The sequence below is a fragment of the Hypanus sabinus genome, chromosome 15, assembly GCF_030144855.1.
Source record: "Hypanus sabinus isolate sHypSab1 chromosome 15, sHypSab1.hap1, whole genome shotgun sequence".
Lineage (NCBI taxonomy): Eukaryota > Metazoa > Chordata > Chondrichthyes > Myliobatiformes > Dasyatidae > Hypanus > Hypanus sabinus.
In genome coordinates, this window is record NC_082720.1 from 86,047,308 (window position 1) to 86,073,654 (window position 26,347).

Sequence of the window (26,347 nt, forward strand, 5' to 3'; positions counted from 1 at the left end):
CCGTTTTCCCCCTGTCCTTCCCCACACCGTTTCCCCCCGGTCCTTCCCCACACCGTTTCCCCCGGGTCTTCCCCACACCGTTTCCCCCGGGTCTTCCCCACACCGTTTCCCCCCGGTCCTTCCCCACACCGTTTCCCCCGGTCCTTCCCCACACCGTTTCCCCCGGTCCTTCCCCACACAGTTTCCCCCGGGTCTTCCCCACACCGTTTCCCCCGGTCCTTCCCCACACCGTTTCCCCCGGTCCTTCCCCACACCGTTTCCCCCGGGTCTTCCCCACACCGTTTCCCCCGGTCCTTCCCCACACCGTTTCCCCCGGTCCTTCCCCACACCGTTTCCCCCGGTCCTTCCCCACACCGTTTCCCCCGGTCCTTCCCCACACCGTTTCCCCCGGTCCTTCCCCACACCGTTTCCCCGGTCCTTCCCCACACCGTTTCCCCCTGTCCTTCCCCACAGCGTTTCCCCCGGTCCTTCCCCACACCGTTTCCCCCGGTCCTTCCCCACACCGTTTCCCCCGGTCCTTCCCCACACCGTTTCCCCCGGTCCTTCCCCACACCGTTTCCCCCGGGTCCTTCCCCACACCGTTTCCCCGGTCCTTCCCCACACCGTTTCCCCCGGTCCTTCCCCACACCGTTTCCCCCGGGTCTTCCCCACACCGTTTCCCCCGGTCCTTCCCCACACCGTTTCCCCCGGTCCTTCCCCACACCGTTTCCCCCGGTCCTTCCCCACACCGTTTCCCCCTGTCCTTCCCCACACCGTTTCCCCCTGAACTTCCCCACACCGTTTCCCTCGGGTCTTCCCCACACCGTTTCCCCCGGTCCTTCCCCACACCGTTTCCCCCTGTCCTTCCCCACACCGTTTCCCCCGGTCCTTCCCCACACCGTTTCCCCGGTCCTTCCCCACACCGTTTCCCCCGGTCCTTCCCCACACCGTTTCCCCCGGTCCTTCCCCACACCGTTTCCCCCGGGTCTTCCCCACACCGTTTCCCCTGTCCTTCCCCACACCGTTTCCCCCTGTCCTTCCCCACACCGTTTCCCCCGGTCCTTCCCCACACCGTTTCCCCCTCACCTTCCCCACACCGTTTCCCCCTGTCCTTCCCCACACCGTTTCCCCCTGTCCTTCCCCACACCGTTTCCCCGGTCCTTCCACACACCGTTTCCCCCGGTCCTTCCCCACACCGTTTCCCCCTGTCCTTCCCCACACCGTTTCCCCCGGTCCTTCCCCACACCGTTTCCCCCGGGTCCTTCCCCACACCGTTTCCCCCGGTCCTTCCCCACACCGTTTCCCCCAGGTCTTCCCCACACCGTTTCCCCCTGTCCTTCCCCACACCGTTTCCCCGGGTCTTCCCCACACCGTTTCCCCCGGTCCTTCCCCACACCGTTTCCTCCCGGTCCTTCCCCACACCGTTTCCCCCGGTCCTTCCCCACACCGTTTCCCCGGTCCTTCCCCACACCGTTTCCCCCGGTCCTTCCCCACACCGTTTCCCCCGGTCCTTCCCCACACCGTTTCCCCCGGGTCTTCCCCACACCGTTTCCCCCGGTCCTTCCCCACACCGTTTCCCCTGTCCTTCCCCACACCGTTTCCCCCTGTCCTTCCCCACACCGTTTCCCCCTGTCCTTCCCCACACCGTTTCCCCCGGTCCTTCCCCACACCGTTTCCCCCGGTCCTTCCCCACACCGTTTCCCCCTGTCCTTCCCCACACCGTTTCCCCCTGTCCTTCCCCACACCGTTTCCCCCTGTCCTTCCCCACACCGTTTCCCCCTGTCCTTCCCCACACCGTTTCCCCCGGTCCTTCCCCACACCGTTTCCCCCGGTCCTTCCCCACACCGTTTCCCCCGGTCCTTCCCCACACCGTTTCCCCCGGTCCTTCCCCACACCGTTTCCCCCGGGTCTTCCCCACACCGTTTCCCCCGGTCCTTCCCCACACCGTTTCCCCCGGTCCTTCCCCACACCGTTTCCCCCGGGTCTTCCCCACACCGTTTCCCCCGGTCCTTCCCCACACCGTTTCCCCCGGTCCTTCCCCACACCGTTTCCCCCGGTCCTTCCCCACACAGTTTCCCCCGGTCTTCCCCACACCGTTTCCCCCGGTCCTTCCCCACACCGTTTCCCCCGGTCCTTCCCCACACCGTTTCCCCCGGGTCTTCCCCACACCGTTTCCCCCGGTCCTTCCCCACACCGTTTCCCCCGGTCCTTCCCCACACCGTTTCCCCCGGTCCTTCCCCACACCGTTTCCCCCGGTCCTTCCCCACACCGTTTCCCCCGGTCCTTCCCCACACCGTTTCCCCCCTGTCCTTCCCCACACCGTTTCCCCCGGTCCTTCCCCACACCGTTTCCCCCGGTCCTTCCCCACACCGTTTCCCCCGGTCCTTCCCCACACCGTTTCCCCCGGGTCTTCCCCACACCGTTTCCCCCGGGTCTTCCCCACACCGTTTCCCCCGGTCCTTCCCCCACACCGTTTCCCCCGGTCCTTCCCCACACCGTTTCCCCGGGTCTTCCCCACACCGTTTCCCCCGGTCCTTCCCCACACCGTTTCCCCCGGGTCTTCCCCACACCGTTTCCCCCTGTCCTTCCCCACACCGTTTCCCCCTGTCCTTCCCCACACCGTTTCCCCCTGTCCTTCCCCACACCGTTTCCCCCTGAACTTCCCCACACCGTTTCCCTCGGGTCTTCCCCACACCGTTTCCCCCGGTACTTCCCCACACCGTTTCCCCCTGTCCTTCCCCACACCGTTTCCCCCGGTCCTTCCCCACACCGTTTCCCCCGGTCCTTCCCCACACCGTTTCCCCCGGTCCTTCCCCACACCGTTTCCCCCGGGTCTTCCCCACACCGTTTCCCCCTGTCCTTCCCCACACCGTTTCCCCCTGTCCTTCCCCACACCGTTTCCCCCGGTCCTTCCCCACACCGTTTCCCCCGGTCCTTCCCCACACCGTTTCCCCCTGTCCTTCCACACACCGTTTCCCCCGGTCCTTCCCCACACCGTTTCCCCCGGTCCTTCCCCACACCGTTTCCCCCGGTCCTTCCCCACGCCGTTTCCCCCGGGTCTTCCCCACGCCGTTTCCCCCGGTCCTTCCCCACACCGTTTCCCCCAGGTCTTCCCCACACCGTTTCCCCCTGTCCTTCCCCACACCGTTTCCCCCGGGTCTTCCCCACACCGTTTCCCCCGGTCCTTCCCCACACCGTTTCCCCCGGTCCTTCCCCACACCGTTTCCCCCGGTCCTTCCCCACACCGTTTCCCCCGGTCCTTCCCCACACCGTTTCCCCCGGTCCTTCCCCACACCGTTTCCCCCGGGTCTTCCCCACACCGTTTCCCCGGTCCTTCCCCACACCGTTTCCCCCCGGTCCTTCCCCACACCGTTTCCCCCTGTCCTTCCCCACACCGTTTCCCCCTGTCCTTCCCCACACCGTTTCCCCCTGTCCTTCCCCACACCGTTTCCCCCTGTCCTTCCCCACACCGTTTCCCCCGGTCCTTCCCCACACCGTTTCCCCCGGTCCTTCCCCACACCGTTTCCCCCGGTCCTTCCCCACACCGTTTCCCCCTGTCCTTCCCCACACCGTTTCCCCCTGTCCTTCCCCACACCGTTTCTCCCTGTCCTTCCCCACACCGTTTCCCCCTGTCCTTCCCCACACCGTTTCCCCCTGTCCTTCCCCACACCGTTTCCCCCGGTCCTTCCCCACACCGTTTCCCCCGGTCCTTCCCCACACCGTTTCCCCCGGTCCTTCCCCACACCGTTTCCCCCGGTCCTTCCCCACACCGTTTCCCCCGGGTCTTCCCCACACCGTTTCCCCCGGTCCTTCCCCACACCGTTTCCCCCGGTCCTTCCCCACACCGTTTCCCCCGGTCCTTCCCCACACCGTTTCCCCCGGTCCTTCCCCACACCGTTTCCCCCGGTCCTTCCCCACACCGTTTCCCCCGGTCCTTCCCCACACCGTTTCCCCCGGTCCTTCCCCACACCGTTTCCCCCGGTCCTTCCCCACACCGTTTCCCCCTGTCCTTCCCCACACCGTTTCCCCCTGTCCTTCCCCACACCGTTTCCCCGGTCCTTCCCCACACCGTTTCCCCCGGTCCTTCCCCACACCGTTTCCCCCGGTCCTTCCCCACACCGTTTCCCCCGGTCCTTCCCCACACCGTTTCCCCCGGTCCTTCCCCACACCGTTTCCCCCGGTCCTTCCCCACACCGTTTCCCCCGGTCCTTCCCCACACCGTTTCCCCCGGTCCTTCCCCACACCGTTTCCCCCGGTCCTTCCCCACACCGTTTCCCCCGGTCCTTCCCCACACCGTTTCCCCCGGGTCTTCCCCACACCGTTTCCCCCGGTCCTTCCCCACACCGTTTCCCACTGTCCTTCCCCACACCGTTTCCCCCGGTCCTTCCCCACACCGTTTCCCACTGTCCTTCCCCACACCGTTTCCCCCGGTCCTTCCCCACACCGTTTCCCCCGGTCCTTCCCCACACCGTTTCCCCCTGTCCTTCCCCACACCGTTTCCCCCGGTCCTTCCCCACACCGTTTCCCCCGGTCCTTCCCCACACCGTTTCCCCCTGTCCTTCCCCACACCGTTTCCCCCTGTCCTTCCCCACACCGTTTCCCCCTGTCCTTCCCCACACCGTTTCCCCGGTCCTTCCCCACACCGTTTCCCCCGGTCCTTCCCCACACCGTTTCCCCCGGTCCTTCCCCACACCGTTTCCCCCGGTCCTTCCCCACACCGTTTCCCCCCTGTCCTTCCCCACACCGTTTCCCCCGGTCCTTCCCCACACCGTTTCCCCCGGTCCTTCCCCACACCGTTTCCCCCTGTCCTTCCCCACACCGTTTCCCCCGGTCCTTCCCCACACCCGTTTCCCCCGGTCCTTCCCCACACCGTTTCCCCCTGTCCTTCCCCACACCGTTTCCCCCGGTCCTTCCCCACACCGTTTCCCCCGGTCCTTCCCCACACCGTTTCCCCTGTCCTTCCCCACACCGTTTCCCCCTGTCCTTCCCCACACCGTTTCCCCCGGTCCTTCCCCACACCGTTTCCCCCGGTCCTTCCCCACACCGTTTCCCCCGGTCCTTCCCCACACCGTTTCCCCCTGTCCTTCCCCACACCGTTTCCCCCGGTCCTTCCCCACACCGTTTCCCCCGGTCCTTCCCCACACCGTTTCCCCCTGTCCTTCCCCACACCGTTTCCCCCGGTCCTTCCCCACACCGTTTCCCCCTGACCTTCCCCACACCGTTTCCCCCGGTCCTTCCCCACACCGTTTCCCCCTGTCCTTCCCCACACCGTTTCCCCCTGTCCTTCCCCACACCGTTTCCCCCGGTCCTTCCCCACACCGTTTCCCCCTGTCCTTCCCCACACCGTTTCCCCCGGTCCTTCCCCACACCGTTTCCCCCGGTCCTTCCCCACACCGTTTCCCCCGGTCCTTCCCCCACACCGTTTCCCCCTGTCCTTCCCCACACCGTTTCCCCCTGTCCTTCCCCACACCTTTTCCCCCGGTCCTTCCCCACACCGTTTCCCCCTGTCCTTCCCCACACCGTTTCCCCCGGTCCTTCCCCACACCGTTTCCCCCGGTCCTTCCCCACACCGTTTCCCCCGGTCCTTCCCCACACCGTTTCCCCCGGGTCTTCCCCACACCGTTTCCCCCGGTCCTTCCCCACACCGTTTCCCCCGGTCCTTCCCCACACCGTTTCCCCCGGTCCTTCCCCACACCGTTTCCCCCGGTCCTTCCCCACACCGTTTCCCCCGGTCCTTCCCCACACCGTTTCCCCCGGTCCTTCCCCACACCGTTTCCCCCTGTCCTTCCCCACACCGTTTCCCCCTGTCCTTCCCCACACCGTTTCCCCCGGTCCTTCCCCACACCGTTTCCCCCGGTCCTTCCCCACACCGTTTCCCCCGGTCCTTCCCCACACCGTTTCCCCCGGTCCTTCCCCACACCGTTTCCCCCGGTCCTTCCCCACACCGTTTCCCCCGGGTCTTCCCCACACCGTTTCCCCCGGTCCTTCCCCACACCGTTTCCCCCGGTCCTTCCCCACACCGTTTCCCCCGGTCCTTCCCCACACCGTTTCCCCCGGTCCTTCCCCACACCGTTTCCCCCGGTCCTTCCCCACACCGTTTCCCCCGGTCCTTCCCCACACCGTTTCCCCCGGTCCTTCCCCACACCGTTTCCCCCTGTCCTTCACCACACCGTTTCCCCCTGTCCTTCCCCACACCGTTTCCCCCTGTCCTTCCCACACCGTTTCCCCCGGTCCTTCCCCACACCGTTTCCCCCTGTCCTTCCCCACACCGTTTCCCCCGGTCCTTCCCCACACCGTTTCCCCCGGTCCTTCCCCACACCGTTTCCCCCGTCCTTCCCCACACAGTTTCCCCCGGGTCTTCCCCACACCGTTTCCCCCGGTCCTTCCCCACACCGTTTCCCCCGGTCCTTCCCCACACCGTTTCCCCCGGTCCTTCCCCACACCGTTTCCCCCGGTCCTTCCCCACACCGTTTCCCACTGTCCTTCCCCACACCGTTTCCCCCGGTCCTTCCCCACACCGTTTCCCCCGGTCCTTCCCCACACCGTTTCCCCGGTCCTTCCCCACACCGTTTCCCCCTGTCCTTCCCCACACCGTTTCCCCCTGTCCTTCCCCACACCGTTTCCCCCCGGTCCTTCCCCACACCGTTTCCCCCTGTCCTTCCCCACACCGTTTCCCCCGGTCCTTCCCCACACCGTTTCCCCCGGTCCTTCCCCACACCGTTTCCCCCGGTCCTTCCCCACACCGTTTCCCCCGGGTCTTCCCCACACCGTTTCCCCCGGTCCTTCCCCACACCGTTTCCCCCGGTCCTTCCCCACACCGTTTCCCCCGGTCCTTCCCCACACCGTTTCCCACTGTCCTTCCCCACACCGTTTCCCCCGGTCCTTCCCCACACCGTTTCCCACTGTCCTTCCCCACACCGTTTCCCCCGGTCCTTCCCCACACCGTTTCCCCCGGGTCTTCCCTACACCGTTTCCCCCGGTCCTTCCCCACACCGTTTCCCCCTGTCCTTCCCCACACCGTTTCCCCCGGTCCTTCCCCACACCGTTTCCCCCGGTCCTTCCCCACACCGTTTCCCCCGGTCCTTCCCCACACCGTTTCCCCCGGTCCTTCCCCACACCGTTTTCCCCTGTCCTTCCCCACACCGTTTCCCCCGGTCCTTCCCCACACCGTTTCCCCCGGGTCTTCCCCACACCGTTTCCCCCGGGTCTTCCCCACACCGTTTCCCCCGGTCCTTCCCCACACCGTTTCCCCCGGTCCTTCCCCACACAGTTTCCCCCGGGTCTTCCCCACACCGTTTCCCCCGGTCCTTCCCCACACCGTTTCCCCCGGTCCTTCCCCACACCGTTTCCCCCGGGTCTTCCCCACACCGTTTCCCCCGGTCCTTCCCCACACCGTTTCCCCCGGTCCTTCCCCACACCGTTTCCCCCGGTCCTTCCCCACACCGTTTCCCCCTGTCCTTCCCCACACCGTTTCCCCCGGTCCTTCCCCACACCGTTTCCCCCGGTCCTTCCCCACACCGTTTCCCCCGGTCCTTCCCCACACCGTTTCCCCCGGGTCTTCCCCACACCGTTTCCCCCGGGTCTTCCCCACACCGTTTCCCCCGGTCCTTCCCCACACCGTTTCCCCCGGTCCTTCCCCACACCGTTTCCCCCGGTCCTTCCCCACACCGTTTCCCCCGGGTCTTCCCCACACCGTTTCCCCCTGTCCTTCCCCACACCGTTTCCCCCTGTCTTTCCCCACACCGTTTCCCCCTGAACTTCCCCACACCGTTTCCCTCGGGTCTTCCCCACACCGTTTCCCCCGGTACTTCCCCACACCGTTTCCCCCTGTCCTTCCCCACACCGTTTCCCCCTGTCCTTCCCCACACCGTTTCCCCCGGTCCTTCCCCACACCGTTTCCCCCGGTCCTTCCCCACACCGTTTCCCCCGGTCCTTCCCCACACCGTTTCCCCCGGTCCTTCCCCACACCGTTTCCCCCTGTCCTTCCCCACACCGTTTCCCCCTGTCCTTCCCCACACCGTTTCCCCCGGTCCTTCCCCACACCGTTTCCCCCTCACCTTCCCCACACCGTTTCCCCCTGTCCTTCCCCACACCGTTTCCCCCTGTCCTTCCCCACACCGTTTCCCCCGGTCCTTCCCCACACCGTTTCCCCCGGTCCTTCCCCACACCGTTTCCCCCTGTCCTTTCCCACACCGTTTCCCCCGGTCCTTCCCCACACCGTTTCCCCCGGGTCTTCCCCAGACCGTTTCCCCCGGTCCTTCCCCACACCGTTTCCCCCAGGTCTTCCCCACATCGTTTCCCCCTGTCCTTCCCCACACCGTTTCCCCCGGGTCTTCCCCACACCGTTTCCCCCGGTCCTTCCCCACACCGTTTCCCCCGGTCCTTCCCCACACCGTTTCCCCCGGGTCTTCCCCACACCGTTTCCCCCGGTCCTTCCCCACACCGTTTCCCCCTGTCCTTCCCCACACCGTTTCCCCCTGTCCTTCCCCACACCGTTTCCCCCAGGGCTTTGCTGTGATCGGTGGGCAGGTTGGCGGTTCGGTCTGACGCCGCCTGGTTAATGTTGTCTCTTTGCCTGTGCCCCGCAGTCAGGTGCGCCAGAAACAAACAGGAGTACTTCGCCTCCCGACTCTTCAAGGCCATGAAGGTAAAGCGACTCGTGCTGGCGGAAAGCCTCAACATATCCCGGGATAACACTTTCATACAGTTGTAAAGCAGAGGATTAGTTCCTTCAGCCCTACCTTTGTTAATCCCACTTCTCAGCATTAGTTCCATTTCCCTCTGAGCTGCACTCTCGATCTTTATCACCCAGACACGTCAGGTGTCCTTTCTCGGTACTCCTCTCCGGCGCCATTCTCTGTAAACCCTAGAGACTGCTGTGTGTGAAAATGCCAGGAGATCGGCAGTTTCTGAGATACTCAAACCACCCCATCTGGCACCAACATTCATTCTACTGTCAAAGTCGCTTAGATCACATTCTTCCCCATTCTGAAGTTTGGTCTGAACAACGACTGAACCTCTTGACCACGTCTGCATGCTTTTGTGCATTGGGTTGCTGCCAGATGATTGGCTGCTTATATGTTTGCATTAATGAGCAGGTGTACAGCTTGGCCATTGATTGGATTGATCACAGGTGAAATGTGATGTTTGTGTAACTGTATGTTTCGATGTACTTGTGAGTCATAGACCACTACAGCGCAGAAAGAGGCCTCTTGCCCTTCTAGCCCATGCCAGTCCCATTGACCCAGACCATATCCCTCCCATCCACGTACCTATCCAAGCATCTCCTCAATGAGACACGGTAGTGTAGCAGTGACTATAACTCTGATAAAGGGCCGGTGATCACCAATTCCCAGCGCTGCTCGTACAATCTGCCTGTGACCACCTGGGTTCCCCCCACATTGCTCAGATGCTGGGGTTCGGGTAGCTGAGTTGTGGGCATGCTGTGTTGGCACTCGAAGCACGGTGGCACTTCCAGGTCACGGTCTGTGATGGGCATTGGCAGAGCAGAATTGCACCCTGATCACTGGTGCTGTGAAGTGTTATACTGACTACTGTGCCAGTGTGTTATCCCTGTGAACACGCCCCCTCCCACAAAGCGGGCCCCTTTGATGTTGTGCAGCAGCCGAGACAGAGGGTAGATACAGATAGGACAGAACACCAGATGAGGGCTTTTTCTTGCTCCCTTCCTCTCGCTACATTCCTCTCTATCTCCTCTCCCCTCTCTCCCTATCAACCGTCTCTCCCTCCCTCTCACTTTCACTCTCTTTTCTCCCCCCTCCCCCTCCCCCTCTCTCCCCCCTCTCTCCCCCCTCCCCACCCTCTCTCTTACGTACCCCCCACAGGGTATGGGAACACGGGACAACACACTGATCCGAATCATGGTGTCGCGTAGCGAGATCGACATGCTGGACATCCGCGAGGAGTTTCGAAAAAAGTATGAGAAATCACTGCACAGTATGATCCGGGTGAGTGTCGGGGCAAATAATTCCAAAAGATAAGGATTGTTGTGGTGGTGTTCATGGGTTCATTGTCCATTTAGAAATCTGATGGTGGAGGGGAAGAAGCTGTTATGAATAGTTGAGTGTAGATGAATGTGTGTCTTTACGCTCCCGTACCTTCTCCCTGATGATAGCAGTGAGAGGAGGGAATGACCCTGATGGTGAGGGTCCTTAATGATGGATGCTGCCTTCTTGAGGCAATGCCTCTTGAAGAAGTCCTTGATGGTGGGAGGGTCATGCCCATGAAGAAGCTGTGTAGGTCGACAACCCTCTTGTGATCCAGTGCATTGGAGCCTCCATATCGGATGGTGATGCAACCACTCAGAATGCTCTCTACAAAACCACTTTTAAAGTTGTCAGAAACTTTCCTGAGATTGTGAGCTTGGGAATCTCCTCCTGAGCAGAAAGGAAACGTTGGCGAATTTGAGGGGTGGTGGTGGGTTGGGAACATCATGCTAAAAATCCTTCACTTCTGTGAAGATCAGCCAGGAAAACAACAAAATGCCTTGCAGCATCAGGAATCGGTGATCGGGGTCAAATCCTCACTGAGTTTGTACGTTCTCCCTGTGACCATGTGCGTTTCTTCCTGCATTCCAAAGACGTAGTAGTTAGGGTTAGTGAGCTGTGGGCATGCTATGTTGGTGCCAGAAGCGTGGTGACACTCGTGGGCTTCCCCCAGCATGTCCTTGGACTGTGTTGTTGACGCAGATGAGGCATTCCACTGTTTCACTGTGCACGTGACAAATAAATCAGAACCAGCTTTAATATCATTGGCATATGTTGTGAAATTTGTTGTTTTGCGGCAGCAGTACTGTGCATCGGACAATAAAAAAAGTATAAATTAAAAACGATATATTCAGGCAGATGGGGCTTGTCAGCCGTAGTTGGCAGCTCACCTGGAAGGAAAACTCTGATCTCAAACCTCTGCTGCCTTGCTGCCATACCCACTCATGAGGAAGGCTTTGGGAGTAAACCCCAAGGGGAAAATTCCAGACCGGGCTCCCTAGGACAGCCTTACATTGATTTCGATGCTGACTGGCAACTCCTGCGATGCCGCTGGTGCCAAACTGTATCGGTCTGCTGTTCCTTTGGTTTCATCAGCCACGCGGGAAACAGCTTGTTCACCATATTGTACTGCCCAGGCAGACTCCCTGCCACAGGAAACAGTTGAGACCAGTTCATTGGCTATATTTAAGAGGAAGTTAGATATGGCCCTTGTGGCTAAAGGGATCAGGGGGTATGGAGAGAAAGCAGGTACAGGGTTCTGAGATGGATGATCAGCCATGATCATACTGAATGGCAGTGCAGGCTCGAAGGGCCGAATGGCCTACTCCTGAACCTATTTTCTATGTTTCTATGTATCTAGACTGCTAGTATGCAACAGCCATGAATCAACCCTGACCAACAGAGGGGCTCTCATAATACAATAAAAAATACACACACACAATACATGTGCCCAAGATTTTGCACAGTACTGTATGACCTATAGTTTTACTGTTACTGGTGCTGTATACAATTAAGTTAAGTAGTGCAAAAAGAGAGCCAAAAGAGAAAAAAAGAGTTAGTGTACATGGGTTCATTGTCCATTCACAACTCTGAGAGTGGGGGGAAGAAGCTGTTCCTAAAACACTGAGTGTGTGTCTTCAGGCTCCTGTACCCCATCCCTGGTGGTAGTGAGGGCAGGTCCTGATTAACCTTCTCTTTAAATTTCACGTCACGTAAGACAGTGATTCTGATTCTGAGTGGGTGGAGGGGAGTGATGACAGATGGGGAAACGATAGGTTTTCACTCATCCTTTCTTCCTTACAGAGTGACACTTCTGGGGAGTACAAGCGAGCTCTGCTGCGGTTGTGTGGAGGTGACGACGAGTAAGTTTGTCTCCATCCCTGACGGATAGAAATGCGAGCCGTTACCCAGCTACTGGAGGCAGAGGGGTGGCTGGGCTGTTCACTGAAGCCACATCATCCCCACCCCAAAGCTAGAGACGGGGGGGGGGGGCTTGTTCACAGGGTTACAGTGTGGGGAGTGTTGTCAAGGGTAGGAGTTGGCCTCAGATTTAATTTATTGTCTACGTCATTGGGGTTACAACTAATCACACCCACCTTTATTCCCCTGCTCTTTTGATACTTTTGAACTGTCTATAGATCCTTCAAAGATTCAGTGCAGGTTGATAGGGTGGTAAAGAAGGTGCATGGTGTGTTGGCCTTTTGTCAGGGGTAAAGTTCAAGAGCTGCAAGGTAACGTTACAGCTCTATAAAACCCTGGTTTGACCACACTTGGAATATTGTGTTCAGTTCTGCTCGCCTCATTGTAGGAAGGATGTGGAAGCTTTCGAGGGGATGCAGAGGAGATTCAGCAGGATGCTGTATGGATTAGAGAGGGTGCAGAGGAGATTCACCAGGATGCTGCCTGGATTAGAGAGGGTGCAGAGGAGATTCACCAGGATGCTGCCTGGATTAGAGAGGGTGCAGAGGAGATTTACCAGGATGCTGCCTGGATTAGAGAGGGTGCAGAGGAGATTCACCAGGATGCTGCCTGGATTAGAGAGGGTGCAGAGGAGATTCACCAGGATGCTGCCTGGATTAGAGAGGGTGCAGAGGACATTCACCAGGATGCTGCCTGGATTAGAGAGGGTGCAGAGGAGATTTACCAGGATGCTGCCTGGATTAGAGAGGGTGCAGAGGAGATTCACCAGGATGCTGCCTGGATTAGAGAGGGTGCAGAGGAGATTCACCAGGATGCTGCCTGGATTAGAGAGGGTGCAGAGGAGATTCACCAGGATGCTGCCTGGATCAGAGAGGGTGCAGAGGAGATTCACCAGGATGCTGCCTGGATTAGAGAGGGTGCAGAGGAGATTTACCAGGATGCTGCCTGAATTAGAGAGGGTGCAGAGGAGATTTACCAGGATGCTGCCTGGATTAGAGAGGGTGCAGAGGAGATTCACCAGGATGCTGCCTGGATTAGAGAGGGAGCAGGGGAGATTTACCAGGATGCTGCCTGGATTAGAGAGGGAGCAGAGGGGATTCACCAGGATGCTGCCTGGATTAGAGAGGGTGCAGAGGAGATTCACCTGGATGCTGCCTGGATTAGAGAGGGTGCAGAGGAGATTCACCTGGATGCTGCCTGGATTAGAGAGGGTGCAGAGGAGATTCACCAGGATGCTGCCCGGATTAGAGAGGGTGCAGAGGAGATTTACCAGGATGCTGCCCGGATTAGAGAGGGTGCAGAGGAGATTTACCAGGATGCTGCCCGGATTAGAGAGGGTGCAGAGGAGATTCACCAGGATGCTGCCTGGATTAGAGAGGGTGCAGAGGAGATTTACCAGGATGCTGCCTGGATTAGAGAGGGAGCAGAGGGGATTCACCAGGATGCTGCCTGGATTAGAGAGGGAGCAGAGGGGATTCACCAGGATGCTGCCTGGATTAGAGAGGGTGCAGAGGAGATTCACCTGGATGCTGCCTGGATTAGAGAGGGTGCAGAGGAGATTCACCTGGATGCTGCCTGGATTAGAGAGGGTGCAGAGGAGATTCACCAGGATGCTGCCCGGATTAGAGAGGGTGCAGAGGAGATTTACCAGGATGCTGCCCGGATTAGAGAGGGTGCAGAGGAGATTTACCAGGATGCTGCCCGGATTAGAGAGGGTGCAGAGGAGATTCACCAGGATGCTGCCTGGATTAGAGAGGGTGCAGAGGAGATTTACCAGGATGCTGCCTGGATTAGAGAGGGAGCAGAGGGGATTCACCAGGATGCTGCCTGGATTAGAGAGGGAGCAGAGGGGATTCACCAGGATGCTGCCTGGATTAGAGAGCATGTCTCATGAGGAAAGGTTGAGTGAATTAGAGCTTTTTTTCTTCTTTACAGCTTACAGAGGGAGGGTGGGGGGGGGGGGATTGTAATATGTGTGAACAATCAGTAGGTGAATAGACACTGGGAGCCCTGTGCAATGCCAGACACAGCCAGGGGAGACAGAGGCTTGGGGAAGGTGGGAAAGGGAAGTCAGGTATCAGATTTTTATTGACAGGTACTGAGAAACAGTGAAAAACATTTGCTCGCCTGCTATCCAGACAGATCATTCCTGACAAAGGAAAGCAGAGTGGGAATACAGATCCTTGAAAGTGGTGTTACAGGTAGATAGGGTCATAAACAGAAATTTTGGCACATTAGCCTTCATAAAACAAAGTATTGAGTACAGGAGATGGGATGTTATAGTAGAATTGTATAAGACTTTGGTGAGGCCTAATTTGGAGTATTAAGTGCAGTTTTAGTCACCAACCTACAGGAAAGATGTAAATAAGATTCAAAGTGTGCAAAAACAATCTTACAAATATGTTGTTAAGACTTGAGGACCCGAGTTATAGTGAATGGTTGAATAAGTTACGACTTTACTCCCTGAAGCGTAGAGATTGAGGGGAGCTTTGATAGAGATATGCAAAATTATGAGGGGTATAAATAGGGTAAATACAAGCAGGTTTTTTCCACTGAGGTTGGGTGGGACAAAAACTGGAGGTCCTGGGTTAAGTGTGAAAGGTGAAATGTTTAAGGGAAACATGAGAGGGATCTTCACGTAGGGTGGTGAGAGTGGTAGATACGGGTTTGATTAAAACATTGAAGATAAACTTGAATAGGTACTTGGATGGGAGGGATATGGAGGGCCATGGTTGTGGTTTGCTGGATTTGGCATGGACTAGATGGGCTGAAAGGCCTGTTTTATGTGCTGTAGTATTCTACGACACTGACTTTAATAAAGTGTTACAGAATACAATGTTATTCGGAGCAAAGGAGGATGAAAGGTGACTTGATAGAGGTGTATAAGATGGTAAGAGGCAGAGATTAAGTGGACAGTCAGAGACTTTTTCCCAGGGTGGAAATGGCTAGTACCAGGGGGCATAATTTTAAGGCGATTGGGGGAAAGTATAGGGTTAGAGCTAGGTTTTTACACAGGAGAGTGGTGGGTGTGAGGAATGTGCTACCTGGGGTGGCGGCAGAGACAGATACATTAGGGACATTTAATTAAAAAAACCTCTTAGATAGGCACATAGGTGATAGAAAAAACTGGAGGACTATGGAGGAGGAAAGGGTTGGATTGACCTTAGAGCTGATTATAAGGACAGCATAACATTGTGGGCTGAAGGGTCTGTACTGTTCAATAGTTCATAGTTTTTGGGTTCTGATAGCGAATTAATTAATTGTAGAGTGTGGGTCCCTAGGCTCTTATAGGATCAGAATCCTTGTGGGCAGAGTTAAGAAACTGAAAGGGTAAAAATACCCTTTTGGGAGTTACATACAGGCCTCTGAACAATAGCCAAGATGTGGGATATAGATTTCATGTGGAAGTGGAAGTAGAAAAGTCACGTATTAAAGGCAATGTTACAATAGTCATGGGGGATTTTGATACACAAGTAGATTGGGAAAATTAGGTTAGTGCTGGATTCCATGAGAGGGAATCTGTAGAGTGCCTCCTAGATGGCTTTTAGAGCGGCTTGTGGTTGAGCCCAAAAGAGGAATGCAATTCTGGACTGGGTGTTGTATTATGAACTAGAATTGATAGGAGAGCTTAAGTTGAAGGAAGCCTTGGGAGGCAGTGATCATAATATGATACAATTCACCCTGTGGTTTGAGAGGGAGAAACTAAAACCAAATGTATCAGTATTACAGTGGAGTAAAGAGGCATGAGAGAGGAGCAGGTCAAAGTTGATTGGAAGGGGACAATAGCAGGGATTACAGCAGAACAGCAACAAATGGAGTTTCTGGGGAATTCAGAAGGTGTCGGATAGAAACATCCCAAAGATGAAGAGGTATTCTAAAGGCAGGATGACACAACCATGGCTGACGAGAGAAGTCAAAACCAACATAAAAGCCAAAGAGAAGACATATAAGATAGCAAAACTTAGTGGGAAGGTCAAGGATTGGGAAGCTTTTAAAAACCTACAGAAGGCAACTAAAAAGCCATAAGAAGAGGAAAAAGTAATCTATCCAGAAATATCAAAGAGGATACCAAAGGTTTTTTAGATGTATGGAGTAAAAGAGAGGTGAGAGTGGATATTGGACCAGCGGAAAATGATGCTAGAGAGGTAGTAATGGGGGACAAGGAAAGGGCGGGTGAACTGAATAGGTATTTAGCGTCAGTCATCACTGTGGATGGCACCAGCAGTATTACAGAAATGTGAGAGTGTCAGGGTGGGGAGGATGGTTGCAGAAGTGAGTGTTACTGCTATTACTCAGGAGAAGGTGCTTGGGAAGTTGAGAGGTCTGAAGATGGATAAGTCACCTGGACCAGATAGACTGCACCCCAGGGTTATGAAAGAGGTAGCTGAAGAGACTGTGGGGGCATTCATTAGAATTATCTTTCACGAATCACTAGGTTCTGGATTAGTTCTGGAGGACTGAAAATGTTACTCCACTCTTCAAGAAGGGAGAGAAGCACAAGAAAGGAAATTATAAGGCAGTTAGTCTGACTGCAGTGGTTAGGAAGATGGTGGAATTGATCATCAAGGATGAGGTTTTGGAGTCCTTGGAGAAACGTGGTAAAACAGATCAAAGTCAGCAGACGTTTTTTTAGGGGAAATCTTGCCTGACAAATCTGTTGAAATTTTTTGAGGAAATAACAGATAGAATGGACAAAGGAGAGTCAGTGCATGATGTATACTTGGACTTTCAGAAGGCCTTTGACAAGGTGCCACACATGAGGCTGCTAAACAAGTAACGAGCCCATGGTGTTACAGGAAAGATTCTAGCATGGATAAAGCAGTAGCTGATTGGCAGGAGGCAAAGCGTGAGAATGAAAGGAGCCTTTTCTGGTTGGCTGCTGGTGACTAGTGGTGTTCCACAGGGTTGTTATTGGGATATGTCAATGATTTGGATGATGGAATTAATGGCTTTGTGGCCAAGTTTGTAGATGATACAAAGCTGGGTGGAGGGGCAGGTAGTGTTGATAAAGCTGGGAGTCTGCAGTAGGACTTAAACAGATGAGAGAATGGGTAAAGAAGTGGCAGATGGAATATAAGGTAGTGAAGTACATGGTTGTACACTTTGGTAAAAAGAAAAACATACTATTTTCTAAATAAAGTAAATTCAAAAATCAGAGTTGTAAAGGGACTTGGGAGTCCTTGTGTAGGTTAACTTGCAGATTGAGTCAGTGGTGATGAAGGCAAATACAATGTTAGCTTTCAGATTGAGAGAAATGGAATATAAAAGCAAAGACATAGTGCTGAGGCTTTATAAGCCACTGTCAGACTGTGCTTGGAGTACTGTGAGCAGTTTTCAGCCTCTTATCTAAGAAAGGATGTGTTGGCATTGGAGAGTCTTCAGAGGAGTTTCCCAAGAATGATTCCAGGAATGAATGGGTTAACATACAGAAAGTGTTTAATGGCTCAGGGTCTGTACTCACTGGAGTTTAGAAGAATGAAGGGGGACCTCACTGAAACCTATCAAATATTGAAAGGCCTAGATAGAGTGGATGTGGAGCAGATGCATCGTATGATGGGGAGTCTAGGACCAGAGGGCCCAACCTCGCAATAGAGAGACATCCATTTAGAACAGAGATGAGGAGGAATTTTTTAGCCAGAGGGTGGTGAATCAGTGGAATCCATTGCCACAGGTGGCTTTGAAGACCAAGTCATTGAGTATATTTAAAGCAGAGATTGATAATTTCTAGGTTAGTCAGGGTGTCAAAGGTTATGGGGAGAGAGGAGAATGGGGTTGAGAGGGGTAATATATCAGCCCAGATGAGCTGAGTGACAATTTCTGCTCCTACTTTGTGTCTTCTGGTCCTCCCTGATGGTTGTAATGAGAAGATATCATGTTCTGGATGGTGAGGGTCCTTCATAATAGATGTTGCCATCTTGAGTCACTACCTCTTGAAGATATTGTCAATAATCAAGGTTGGGGGCAAGGATTTTGGAATTGGGGGCAGGATGGGGGTTGGCAACATGAGTGGCCTTGGGTGTGAAGTCTTGAAACATATGCATCCCCAACCTCCCCAGCCCCATCGATCTCGGTATCCTGCACCCCTCTCGGGCCTCACATCTTGTCCTATTTGCTTGACATTACAGTGTTGCAGGTGAATTTTTCCCTGAGGCCGCGCAGGTCGCCTATCAGACCTGGGAACTCAGTGCCACTGCGAGAGTTGAGGTTTGGTTTAAACACCCTGGCTTCAGACACCCCTTCCTCGCCTAACCATCTGCTAACCACTTCCGTCTGCTAAACACGGCTTGTGTCTGGTCCGTCTTACAGACACACCACACTGACCTTAAAGAGACAGTAATACCCCCTCTCCCCACCACCTTCGTCTGGCTTCCACTGCCTTCCTTTATCGGTATTGGCTTATTATTGTCACATGGACTGAGTACAGTGAAAAACTTGTCTTGCATACGATCAGGTCATTACACAGTGTACTGAGGGAGAACAACGCAGAATGAATTGTAAAAACTACCGAAGATGAGCAGTGCAGGTAAATGATGAAGTGCAAGTTCATAATGAGGTAGATGGAGAGGCTGAGAGTCCATCTTGGTCTGGAGGACAAGAATTATCCTGGGAATAAAAGGGTTAATGGATGAGGTGTGCTTGATGGCTCTGGGTCTGTACTCACTGGAGTTTAAAAGAAACCTCATTGAAGCCTATCAAATATTGAAAAGCCAAGGTCGAGTGAAGGTGGGAAAGTTGTTTCCTATAGTGAGCGGAGATTAGGACCAGAGGGCACAACCTCAGAAAGTTCCAAGTTTAAAGTAGATGTTATATTTGAGTATATATAATTCAGCATAAACAACCCTGAGATTCATTTTTTGTGGCATTCTCAGCAAATCAATAGAATAGTAACTACAACAGGATCAATGAGAGACTGCACAATTAGTGTGTTCTACCAGAGTGCAGAAGACACCAAACTGTGCAAATGCAATTATAAATGAATAGCAATAAATAACAAGAAAATGAGATGATGAGTCCTTGAAATGAGTCCATTGGTTGTGGGAACATTTCAGTGATGGGCTGAGTGAAGTTATCTCTTCTGGTTCAATAGCCTAATCTCTGAGGGGCAGTAACTGTTCCTGAACATGGTGGTGAGAGTACTGAGGCTCTTGTACCACCTTCTTGATGGCAGCAATGAGAAGAGGGCATGGCCTGGGTGGCGAGGACCCCTGATAAAGCATGCTGCTTTCCTGCAACAAACAGCATTTCATGTTGCCGTGGTCAGTGATGGGGAGGGCTTTACCATTGATGGACTGGACCATATCCACTACTTTATGTGGGTTTTTTCTGTTTAAAGGCATTGGTGTTTCCATACCAGGCAGTGATACAACCAGTCCATATAATCTCCACAAGATGGAGCCCACTAAATTTACAACCCACTGCAGCTTCTTTCGGTCCTGTGCGGTACTGCAACCCCCCCCCCCCCCCCCCCACATACCAGATAGTGATGCAGCCTGTCAGAATGCTGTCCATGGTACACCTATAGAAGTTCTTGTGTGTATTTGTTGATATACCAAATCCCTTCAAACTCCTAATGAAGTATAGTTGTTGTCTTGTCTTCTTTATAACTGTATCAATATATTGGGACTAAGTGAGGTCCCCAGAGATCTTGACACCCAGGAACTTGTAGCTGCTCACTTTCTCCACTTCTGATCCCTCTGTGAGGATTGGTGTGTGTTCCTTCGTCTTACCCTTCCTGAAGTCCACAATCAGCTCTTTCATCTTACAGACGCTGAGTGCCAGGTTGTTGCTGTTGCACCACTCCACTAGTTGGCATATCTCACTCCTGTACGCCCTCTTGTCACCACCTGAGATTCCACCAAAAATGTTGCATCATCAGCAAATTTATAGATGGTATTTGAGCTATGCCTAGCCACACAGTCATGGGTACAGAGAGAATAGAGCAGTGGGCTAAGCACACACCCCTCAGGTGCACCAGTGTTGATTGTCAGATATGAAGAGGATATGTTATCACCAATCTGCACAGCTTGTGGTCTTTTGGTAGGAAGTCGAGGATCCAATTGCAGATGGAGGTACAGAGGCCCAGGTTCTGCAACTTCTCAATCAGGATTGTGGGAATGATGGTACCAAATGCTGAACTATAGTCAAACAGCATCCTGACGTAGGTGTTTGTGTTGTCCAGGTGGTCTAAAGCCGTGTGGAGAGCCATTGAGATTGCATCTGCCATTGACCCATTGTGGTGATAGGCGAATTGCAATGGGTCCAGGCCCTTGCTGAGACAGGAGTTCAGTCTAGTCATGACCAACCTCTCAAAGCATTTCATCACTGTCGATATGAGTGTTACCAGGCAATAGTCTTTAAGGCAGTCCACATTGTTCTTCTTGGGCACTGGTAAAATTGTTGCCTTTTTGAAGCAGGTGGGAACTTCCACCCATAGCAGTGAGAGGTTGAAATTGTCCTTGAATACTCCTGCTAGTTGGTCAGCACAGGTTTTCAGAGCCTTACCAGGTACCCCATCGGGACCTTCTGCCTTGAGAGGGTTCATTATCTTTAAAGACGGCCTAACATTGGCCTCTGAGACAGAGATCACAGGGTCATCAGATGCAACAGGGATCTTCACAGCTGTAGTTGTGTTCTCCCTTTCAAAGCGGGCATAGAAGGTGTTGAGTTCATCTGGTAGTGAAGCATTGCTGTCATTTATGCTATTGGGTTTCACTTTGTAGGAAATTATGTCTTGCAGGCCCTGCCAGAGTTGTCGTACATCCGACATCGCCTCCAAACTCACTTGAAATTGTCTCTTTGCTCTTGAAGTAGCCCTTTGCAGGTCATACTTGGTTTTCTGGTACAGGCCTGGGTTGAACGCCACAGATCTGGCCTTCAGCAGACGAAGTACCTGCTGGTTCATCCATGGCTTTTGGTTTGGGAATGTACAGCAAGTCTTTGTGGGCAAACACTCATCCACACAGGTTTTAATGAAGTCAGTAACAACTGCAGCATACTCACCCAGGTTTGAAGATGAATCCCTGAATACAGTCCAGTCCACTGATTGAAAGCAGTGCTGTAGGCCCTCCTGTGCTTCCCTTGTCCAAACCCTCTTGGTCCTCACTGCTGGTGCTGCAGTCTTCAGTCTCTGCCTATACTCTGGGAGTAGAAGTACAGCCAAGTGATCCGATTTCCCCAAGTGAGGGCTTGGAGTAGGTAGGCATTCTTGATGGTGGTGTAGCAATGGTCCAGTGTGTTGTTTCCTCTGTTATTGCAAGTGATCTGATGATGGTAATTGCTTAGTGATTTTTTTCAGACTGGCCTGGTTAAAATCCCCCAAAGCAATGGTGAAAGTGTTGGGCTGTGCTGTTTCGTGCTTGTAGATCCCATTACTCAGATCATCTAAAGCCTGCTTGACATTGGCCTGAGGTGGAATGTAAACTGCTACCAGAATGACCCCAGAGGACTCCTGTGGTAGGTAAAAAGGACGACACTTTACTGCTAGATATTCCAGGTCTGGTGAGCAGAATTGGGACAGCATTTATATATTTGCGCACCAGGAAGAGTTGATCATGAGGCATACTCCTCCACCTCTGCTTTTGAGAGACTCTACAGATCTTTCCTGATGTTGTGCAGTAAACCCGTCGATCTGGATTGCTGCATCCGGTACGGAAGGGGTTAACCATGATTCCATGAAACTAAGGACACACACGGTCCTAATGTCCCTCTGATTCAGCACCCCGGCTCTGAGATCATCGCTTTTATTCACCAGAGACTGCACGTCCGCCAGCAAGATGGTCGGTATAGGGAGTTTAAAACATCGTTTCCTTAAACTCACTTGTATTCCTGACCTGCAGCCACGTTTCCTGAGTGGTATCCAGTGAGGAATCTGTCCACAATCGGCATTATTTCCGTCAGTTTTAAGCAGTGATGGTTCATTTAAATGCATTAAGAAGTCTTTGCTGACTGTTCTGACCTTGGAAACAGCTGTATCAGGCTGAAACGAGAATAATTAATCGTATCCATTGAGAATTCTGCTGCTACATGAGTCGCCTCGAGGCAGCCTGGATTACTCTCCATTGGAGGTGAGGAATCTGCCTCTCTGGAAGGATGTGAAGCACATACCCTGTTGAAGGGTCTTGGCCTGAAGCGTTGACGGTTTATTCCTCTCCAAAGACGCTGCATGACCTGCTGAGTTCCCCCAGCATTTTGTGCATGTTGTGTATAAGTTGTTACAGAGAGAGTAAAGTGCACACAGACAATAAGGTGCGAGGTAGATGGTGAGGTTAAACTGTTCGTTAAAGAATTTGCAGACAAGTGAAATTGAAATGGATATTTCAAGCCCTTTATATTTGAATTCACTTAAATTCCTGCAGCTTTTAAAACATCCCAAATTGTTTCTGAGGCAGTTGGGTGATGGGATGTAGTCGGACAGGCAGTCAGTCGAACAGTGACCCATCTCCCTGGAGTTCCTTTGGTCAGTTTAAGAGTTGAGCTCGTAGTGCCCATGTTGGAAGGAGTCCACTGGTTGTAAAGAGGGGCAACTGAGGGTTTACAGTGGTGCATTGAAGTTAAACCCCCTCACACCATAATGTCCTTCTGAAAATTACTCAGTACAGACCTGTCAATCTTGAAAATGAATGGGAAACGTTCTGACACAGAGCTCGTTGTGATGCTTTTCACTGTTTAGATAAAGAAAGTAAAAATTGATTTTTGATTTTACCTTTGTGGCAGAATCACAGGCAAATGGCATTAGACAGTTAAAGAGGCACGTGTACAGGATGCAGACATAGAGTCTTCAGCCTGTACAGTTCCCACCCAACCTGCAGAGTCCCTCCCCTCCTCGACCCCTTTCCCCCTCACTGTTTTCCCTCTCTCCCCATCACTCTCCTTCATATCACTCTCACCCCCTTCTCCCCAATTGTCCACCATCCACTGCCCCCTTCCCCACTCCTCCCCCTTTCCCACACCACTCACTATCCTCCCTTTCCACCTCCAACCTTGACCCTGATTTTCCCCCTCCCTATCACACGACACCGTAGACAGGACTCCCACCCTCTCTCCCCTTTCAACTATTGAACTTTGCAACCCCAGGGTTACTGTCTCTTTAAGTGATGAACGGTTTGCGGAATCTCCTGCTCTTCCACTAATTCTGCTCTGCTGAGGCTGACAGTGGGTTTGGACGACACCCCAGCTGCTGAGGCTGACAGTGGGTTTGGACGACACCCCAGCTGCTGAGGCTGACAGTGGGTTTGGACGACACCCCAGCTGCTGAGGCTGACAGTGGGTTTGGACGACACCCCAGCTGCTGAGGCTGACAGTGGGTTTGGACGACACCCCAGCTGCTGAGGCTGACAGTGGGTTTGGACGACACCCCAGCTGCTGAGGCTGACAGTGGGTTTGGACGACACCCCAGCTGCTGAGGCTGACAGTGGGTTTGGACGACACCCCAGCTGCTGAGGCTGACAGTGGGTTTGGACGACGCCCCAGCTGCTGAGGCTGACAGTGGGTTTGGACGACGCCCCAGCTGCTGAGGCTGACAGTGGGTTTGGGTGGACAACACCCCAGCTGCTGAGGCTGACAGTGGGTTTGGACGACACCCCAGCTGCTGAGGCTGACAGTGGGTTTGGGCGGACGACACCCCAGCTGCTGAGGCTGACAGTGGGTTTGGACGACACCCCAGCTGCTGAGGCTGACAGTGGGTTTGGACAGACGACACCCCAGCTGCTGAGGCTGACAGTGGGTTTGGACGGACGACACCCCAGCTGCTGAGGCTGACAGTGGGTTTGGACGACACCCCAGCTGCTGAGGCTGACAGTGGGTTTGGACGACACCCCAGCTGCTGAGGCTGACAGTGGGTTTGGACAGACGACACCCCAGCTGCTGAGGCTGACAGTGGGTTTGGACGACACCCCAGCTGCTGAGGCTGACAGTGGGTTTGGACGGACGACACCCCAGCTGCTGAGGCTGACAGTGGGTTTGGACGACACCCCAGTTGCTGAGGCTGACAGTGGGTTTGGACGACACCCCAGTTGCTGAGGCTGACAGTGGGTTTGGACGACACCCCAGCTGCTGAGGCTGACAGTGGGTTTGGACGACACCCCAGCTGCTGAGGCTGACAGTGGGTTTGGACGACACCCCAGCTGCTGAGGCTGACAGTGGGTTTGGACGACACCCCAGCTGCTGACGCTGACAGTGGGTTTGGGTGGACGACACCCCAGCTGCTGACGCTGACAGTGGGTTTGGGTGGACGACACCCCAGCTGCTGAGGCTGACAGTGGGTTTGGGTGGACGACACCCCAGCTGCTGAGGCTGACAGTGGGTTTGGGTGGACGACACCCCAGCTGCTGAGGCTGACAGTGGGTTTGGACGGACGACACCCCAGCTGCTGACGCTGACAGTGGGTTTGGACGACACCCCAGCTGCTGACGCTGACAGTGGGTTTGGGTGGACGACACCCCAGCTGCTGAGGCTGACAGTGGGTTTGGACGGACGACACCCCAGCTGCTGACGCTGACAGTGGGTTTGGACGACACCCCAGCTGCTGAGGCTGACAGTGGGTTTGGACGACACCCCAGCTGCTGAGGCTGACAGTGGGTTTGGGTGGACAACACCCCAGCTGCTGAGGCTGACAGTGGGTTTGGACGACACCCCAGCTGCTGAGGCTGACAGTGGGTTTGGGTGGACACCCCAGCTGCTGAGGCTGACAGTGGGTTTGGACGACACCCCAGCTGCTGACGCTGACAGTGGGTTTGGACGGACGACACCCCAGCTGCTGAGGCTGACAGTGGGTTTGGACAGACGACACCCCAGCTGCTGAGGCTGACAGTGGGTTTGGGTGGACACCCCAGCTGCTGAGGCTGACAGTGGGTTTGGGTGGACGACACCCCAGCTGCTGAGGCTGACAGTGGGTTTGGACAGACACCCCAGCTGCTGAGGCTGACAGTGGGTTTGGGCGGACGACACCCCAGCTGCTGAGGCTGACAGTGGGTTTGGACGGACGACACCCCAGCTGCTGAGGCTGACAGTGGGTTTGGGTGGACACCCCAGCTGCTGAGGCTGACAGTGGGTTTGGGTGGACACCCCAGCTGCTGAGGCTGACAGTGGGTTTGGACGACACCCCAGCTGCTGAGGCTGACAGTGGGTTTGGGCGGACGACACCCCAGCTGCTGAGGCTGACAGTGGGTTTGGACGGACGACACGCCAGCTGCTGAGGCTGACAGTGGGTTTGGGCGGACGACACCCCAGCTGCTGAGGCTGACAGTGGGTTTGGACGACACCCCAGCTGCTGAGGCTGACAGTGGGTTTGGACGACACCCCAGCTGCTGAGGCTGACAGTGGGTTTGGACAGACGACACCCCAGCTGCTGAGGCTGACAGTGGGTTTGGACGGACGACACCCCAGCTGCTGAGGCTGACAGTGGGTTTGGACAGACGACACCCCAGCTGCTGAGGCTGACAGTGGGTTTGGACGACACCCCAGCTGCTGAGGCTGACAGTGGGTTTGGGTGGACACCCCAGCTGCTGAGGCTGACAGTGGGTTTGGGTGGACACCCCAGCTGCTGAGGCTGACAGTGGGTTTGGGTGGACACCCCAGCTGCTGAGGCTGACAGTGGGTTTGGACGACACCCCAGCTGCTGAGGCTGACAGTGGGTTTGGACGGACGACACCCCAGCTGCTGAGGCTGACAGTGGGTTTGGACGACACCCCAGCTGCTGAGGCTGACAGTGGGTTTGGGTGGACGACACCCCAGCTGCTGAGGCTGACAGTGGGTTTGGACGACACCCCAGCTGCTGAGGCTGACAGTGGGTTTGGACGACACCCCAGCTGCTGAGGCTGACAGTGGGCTTGGACGACACCCCAGCTGCTGAGGCTGACAGTGGGTTTGGACGACACCCCAGCTGCTGACGCTGACAGTGGGTTTGGGTGGACGACACCCCAGCTGCTGACGCTGACAGTGGGTTTGGGTGGACGACACCCCAGCTGCTGAGGCTGACAGTGGGTTTGGACAGACGACACCCCAGCTGCTGACGCTGACAGTGGGTTTGGACGACGCCCCAGCTGCTGAGGCTGACAGTGGGTTTGGACGACACCCCAGCTGCTGAGGCTGACAGTGGGTTTGGACGACACCCCAGCTGCTGAGGCTGACAGTGGGTTTGGACGACACCCCAGCTGCTGACGCTGACAGTGGGTTTGGACGACACCCCAGCTGCTGAGGCTGACAGTGGGTTTGGACGACACCCCAGCTGCTGAGGCTGACAGTGGGTTTGGACGACACCCCAGCTGCTGAGGCTTGACAGTGGGTTTGGACGACACCCCAGCTGCTGTAGCTGACAGTGGGTTTGGACGACACCCCAGCTGCTGAGGCTGACAGTGGGTTTGGACGACACCCCAGCTGCTGAGGCTGACAGTGGGTTTGGACGACACCCCAGCTGCTGAGGCTTGACAGTGGGTTTGGACGAC

The 26,347-nt window shown here is 55.2% G+C and overlaps 1 protein-coding gene across 3 annotated transcripts in view; it reads left to right on the plus strand.

Annotated features, from left to right (window-relative positions):
* anxa6 (annexin A6) overlaps positions 1 to 26,347 on the plus strand; it is a 143,743-nt gene that overhangs the window by 77,938 nt on the left and 39,458 nt on the right. For all 3 annotated transcript variants that reach the window (XM_059990661.1, XM_059990662.1, XM_059990663.1), the window contains 4 exons: positions 8,568 to 8,626; positions 9,825 to 9,947; positions 11,790 to 11,848; positions 18,032 to 18,110. In XM_059990661.1, the coding sequence (XP_059846644.1) occupies positions 8,568 to 8,626; positions 9,825 to 9,947; positions 11,790 to 11,848; positions 18,032 to 18,110 (320 nt within the window). The remainder of the gene's footprint in view (positions 1 to 8,567; positions 8,627 to 9,824; positions 9,948 to 11,789; positions 11,849 to 18,031; positions 18,111 to 26,347) is intronic.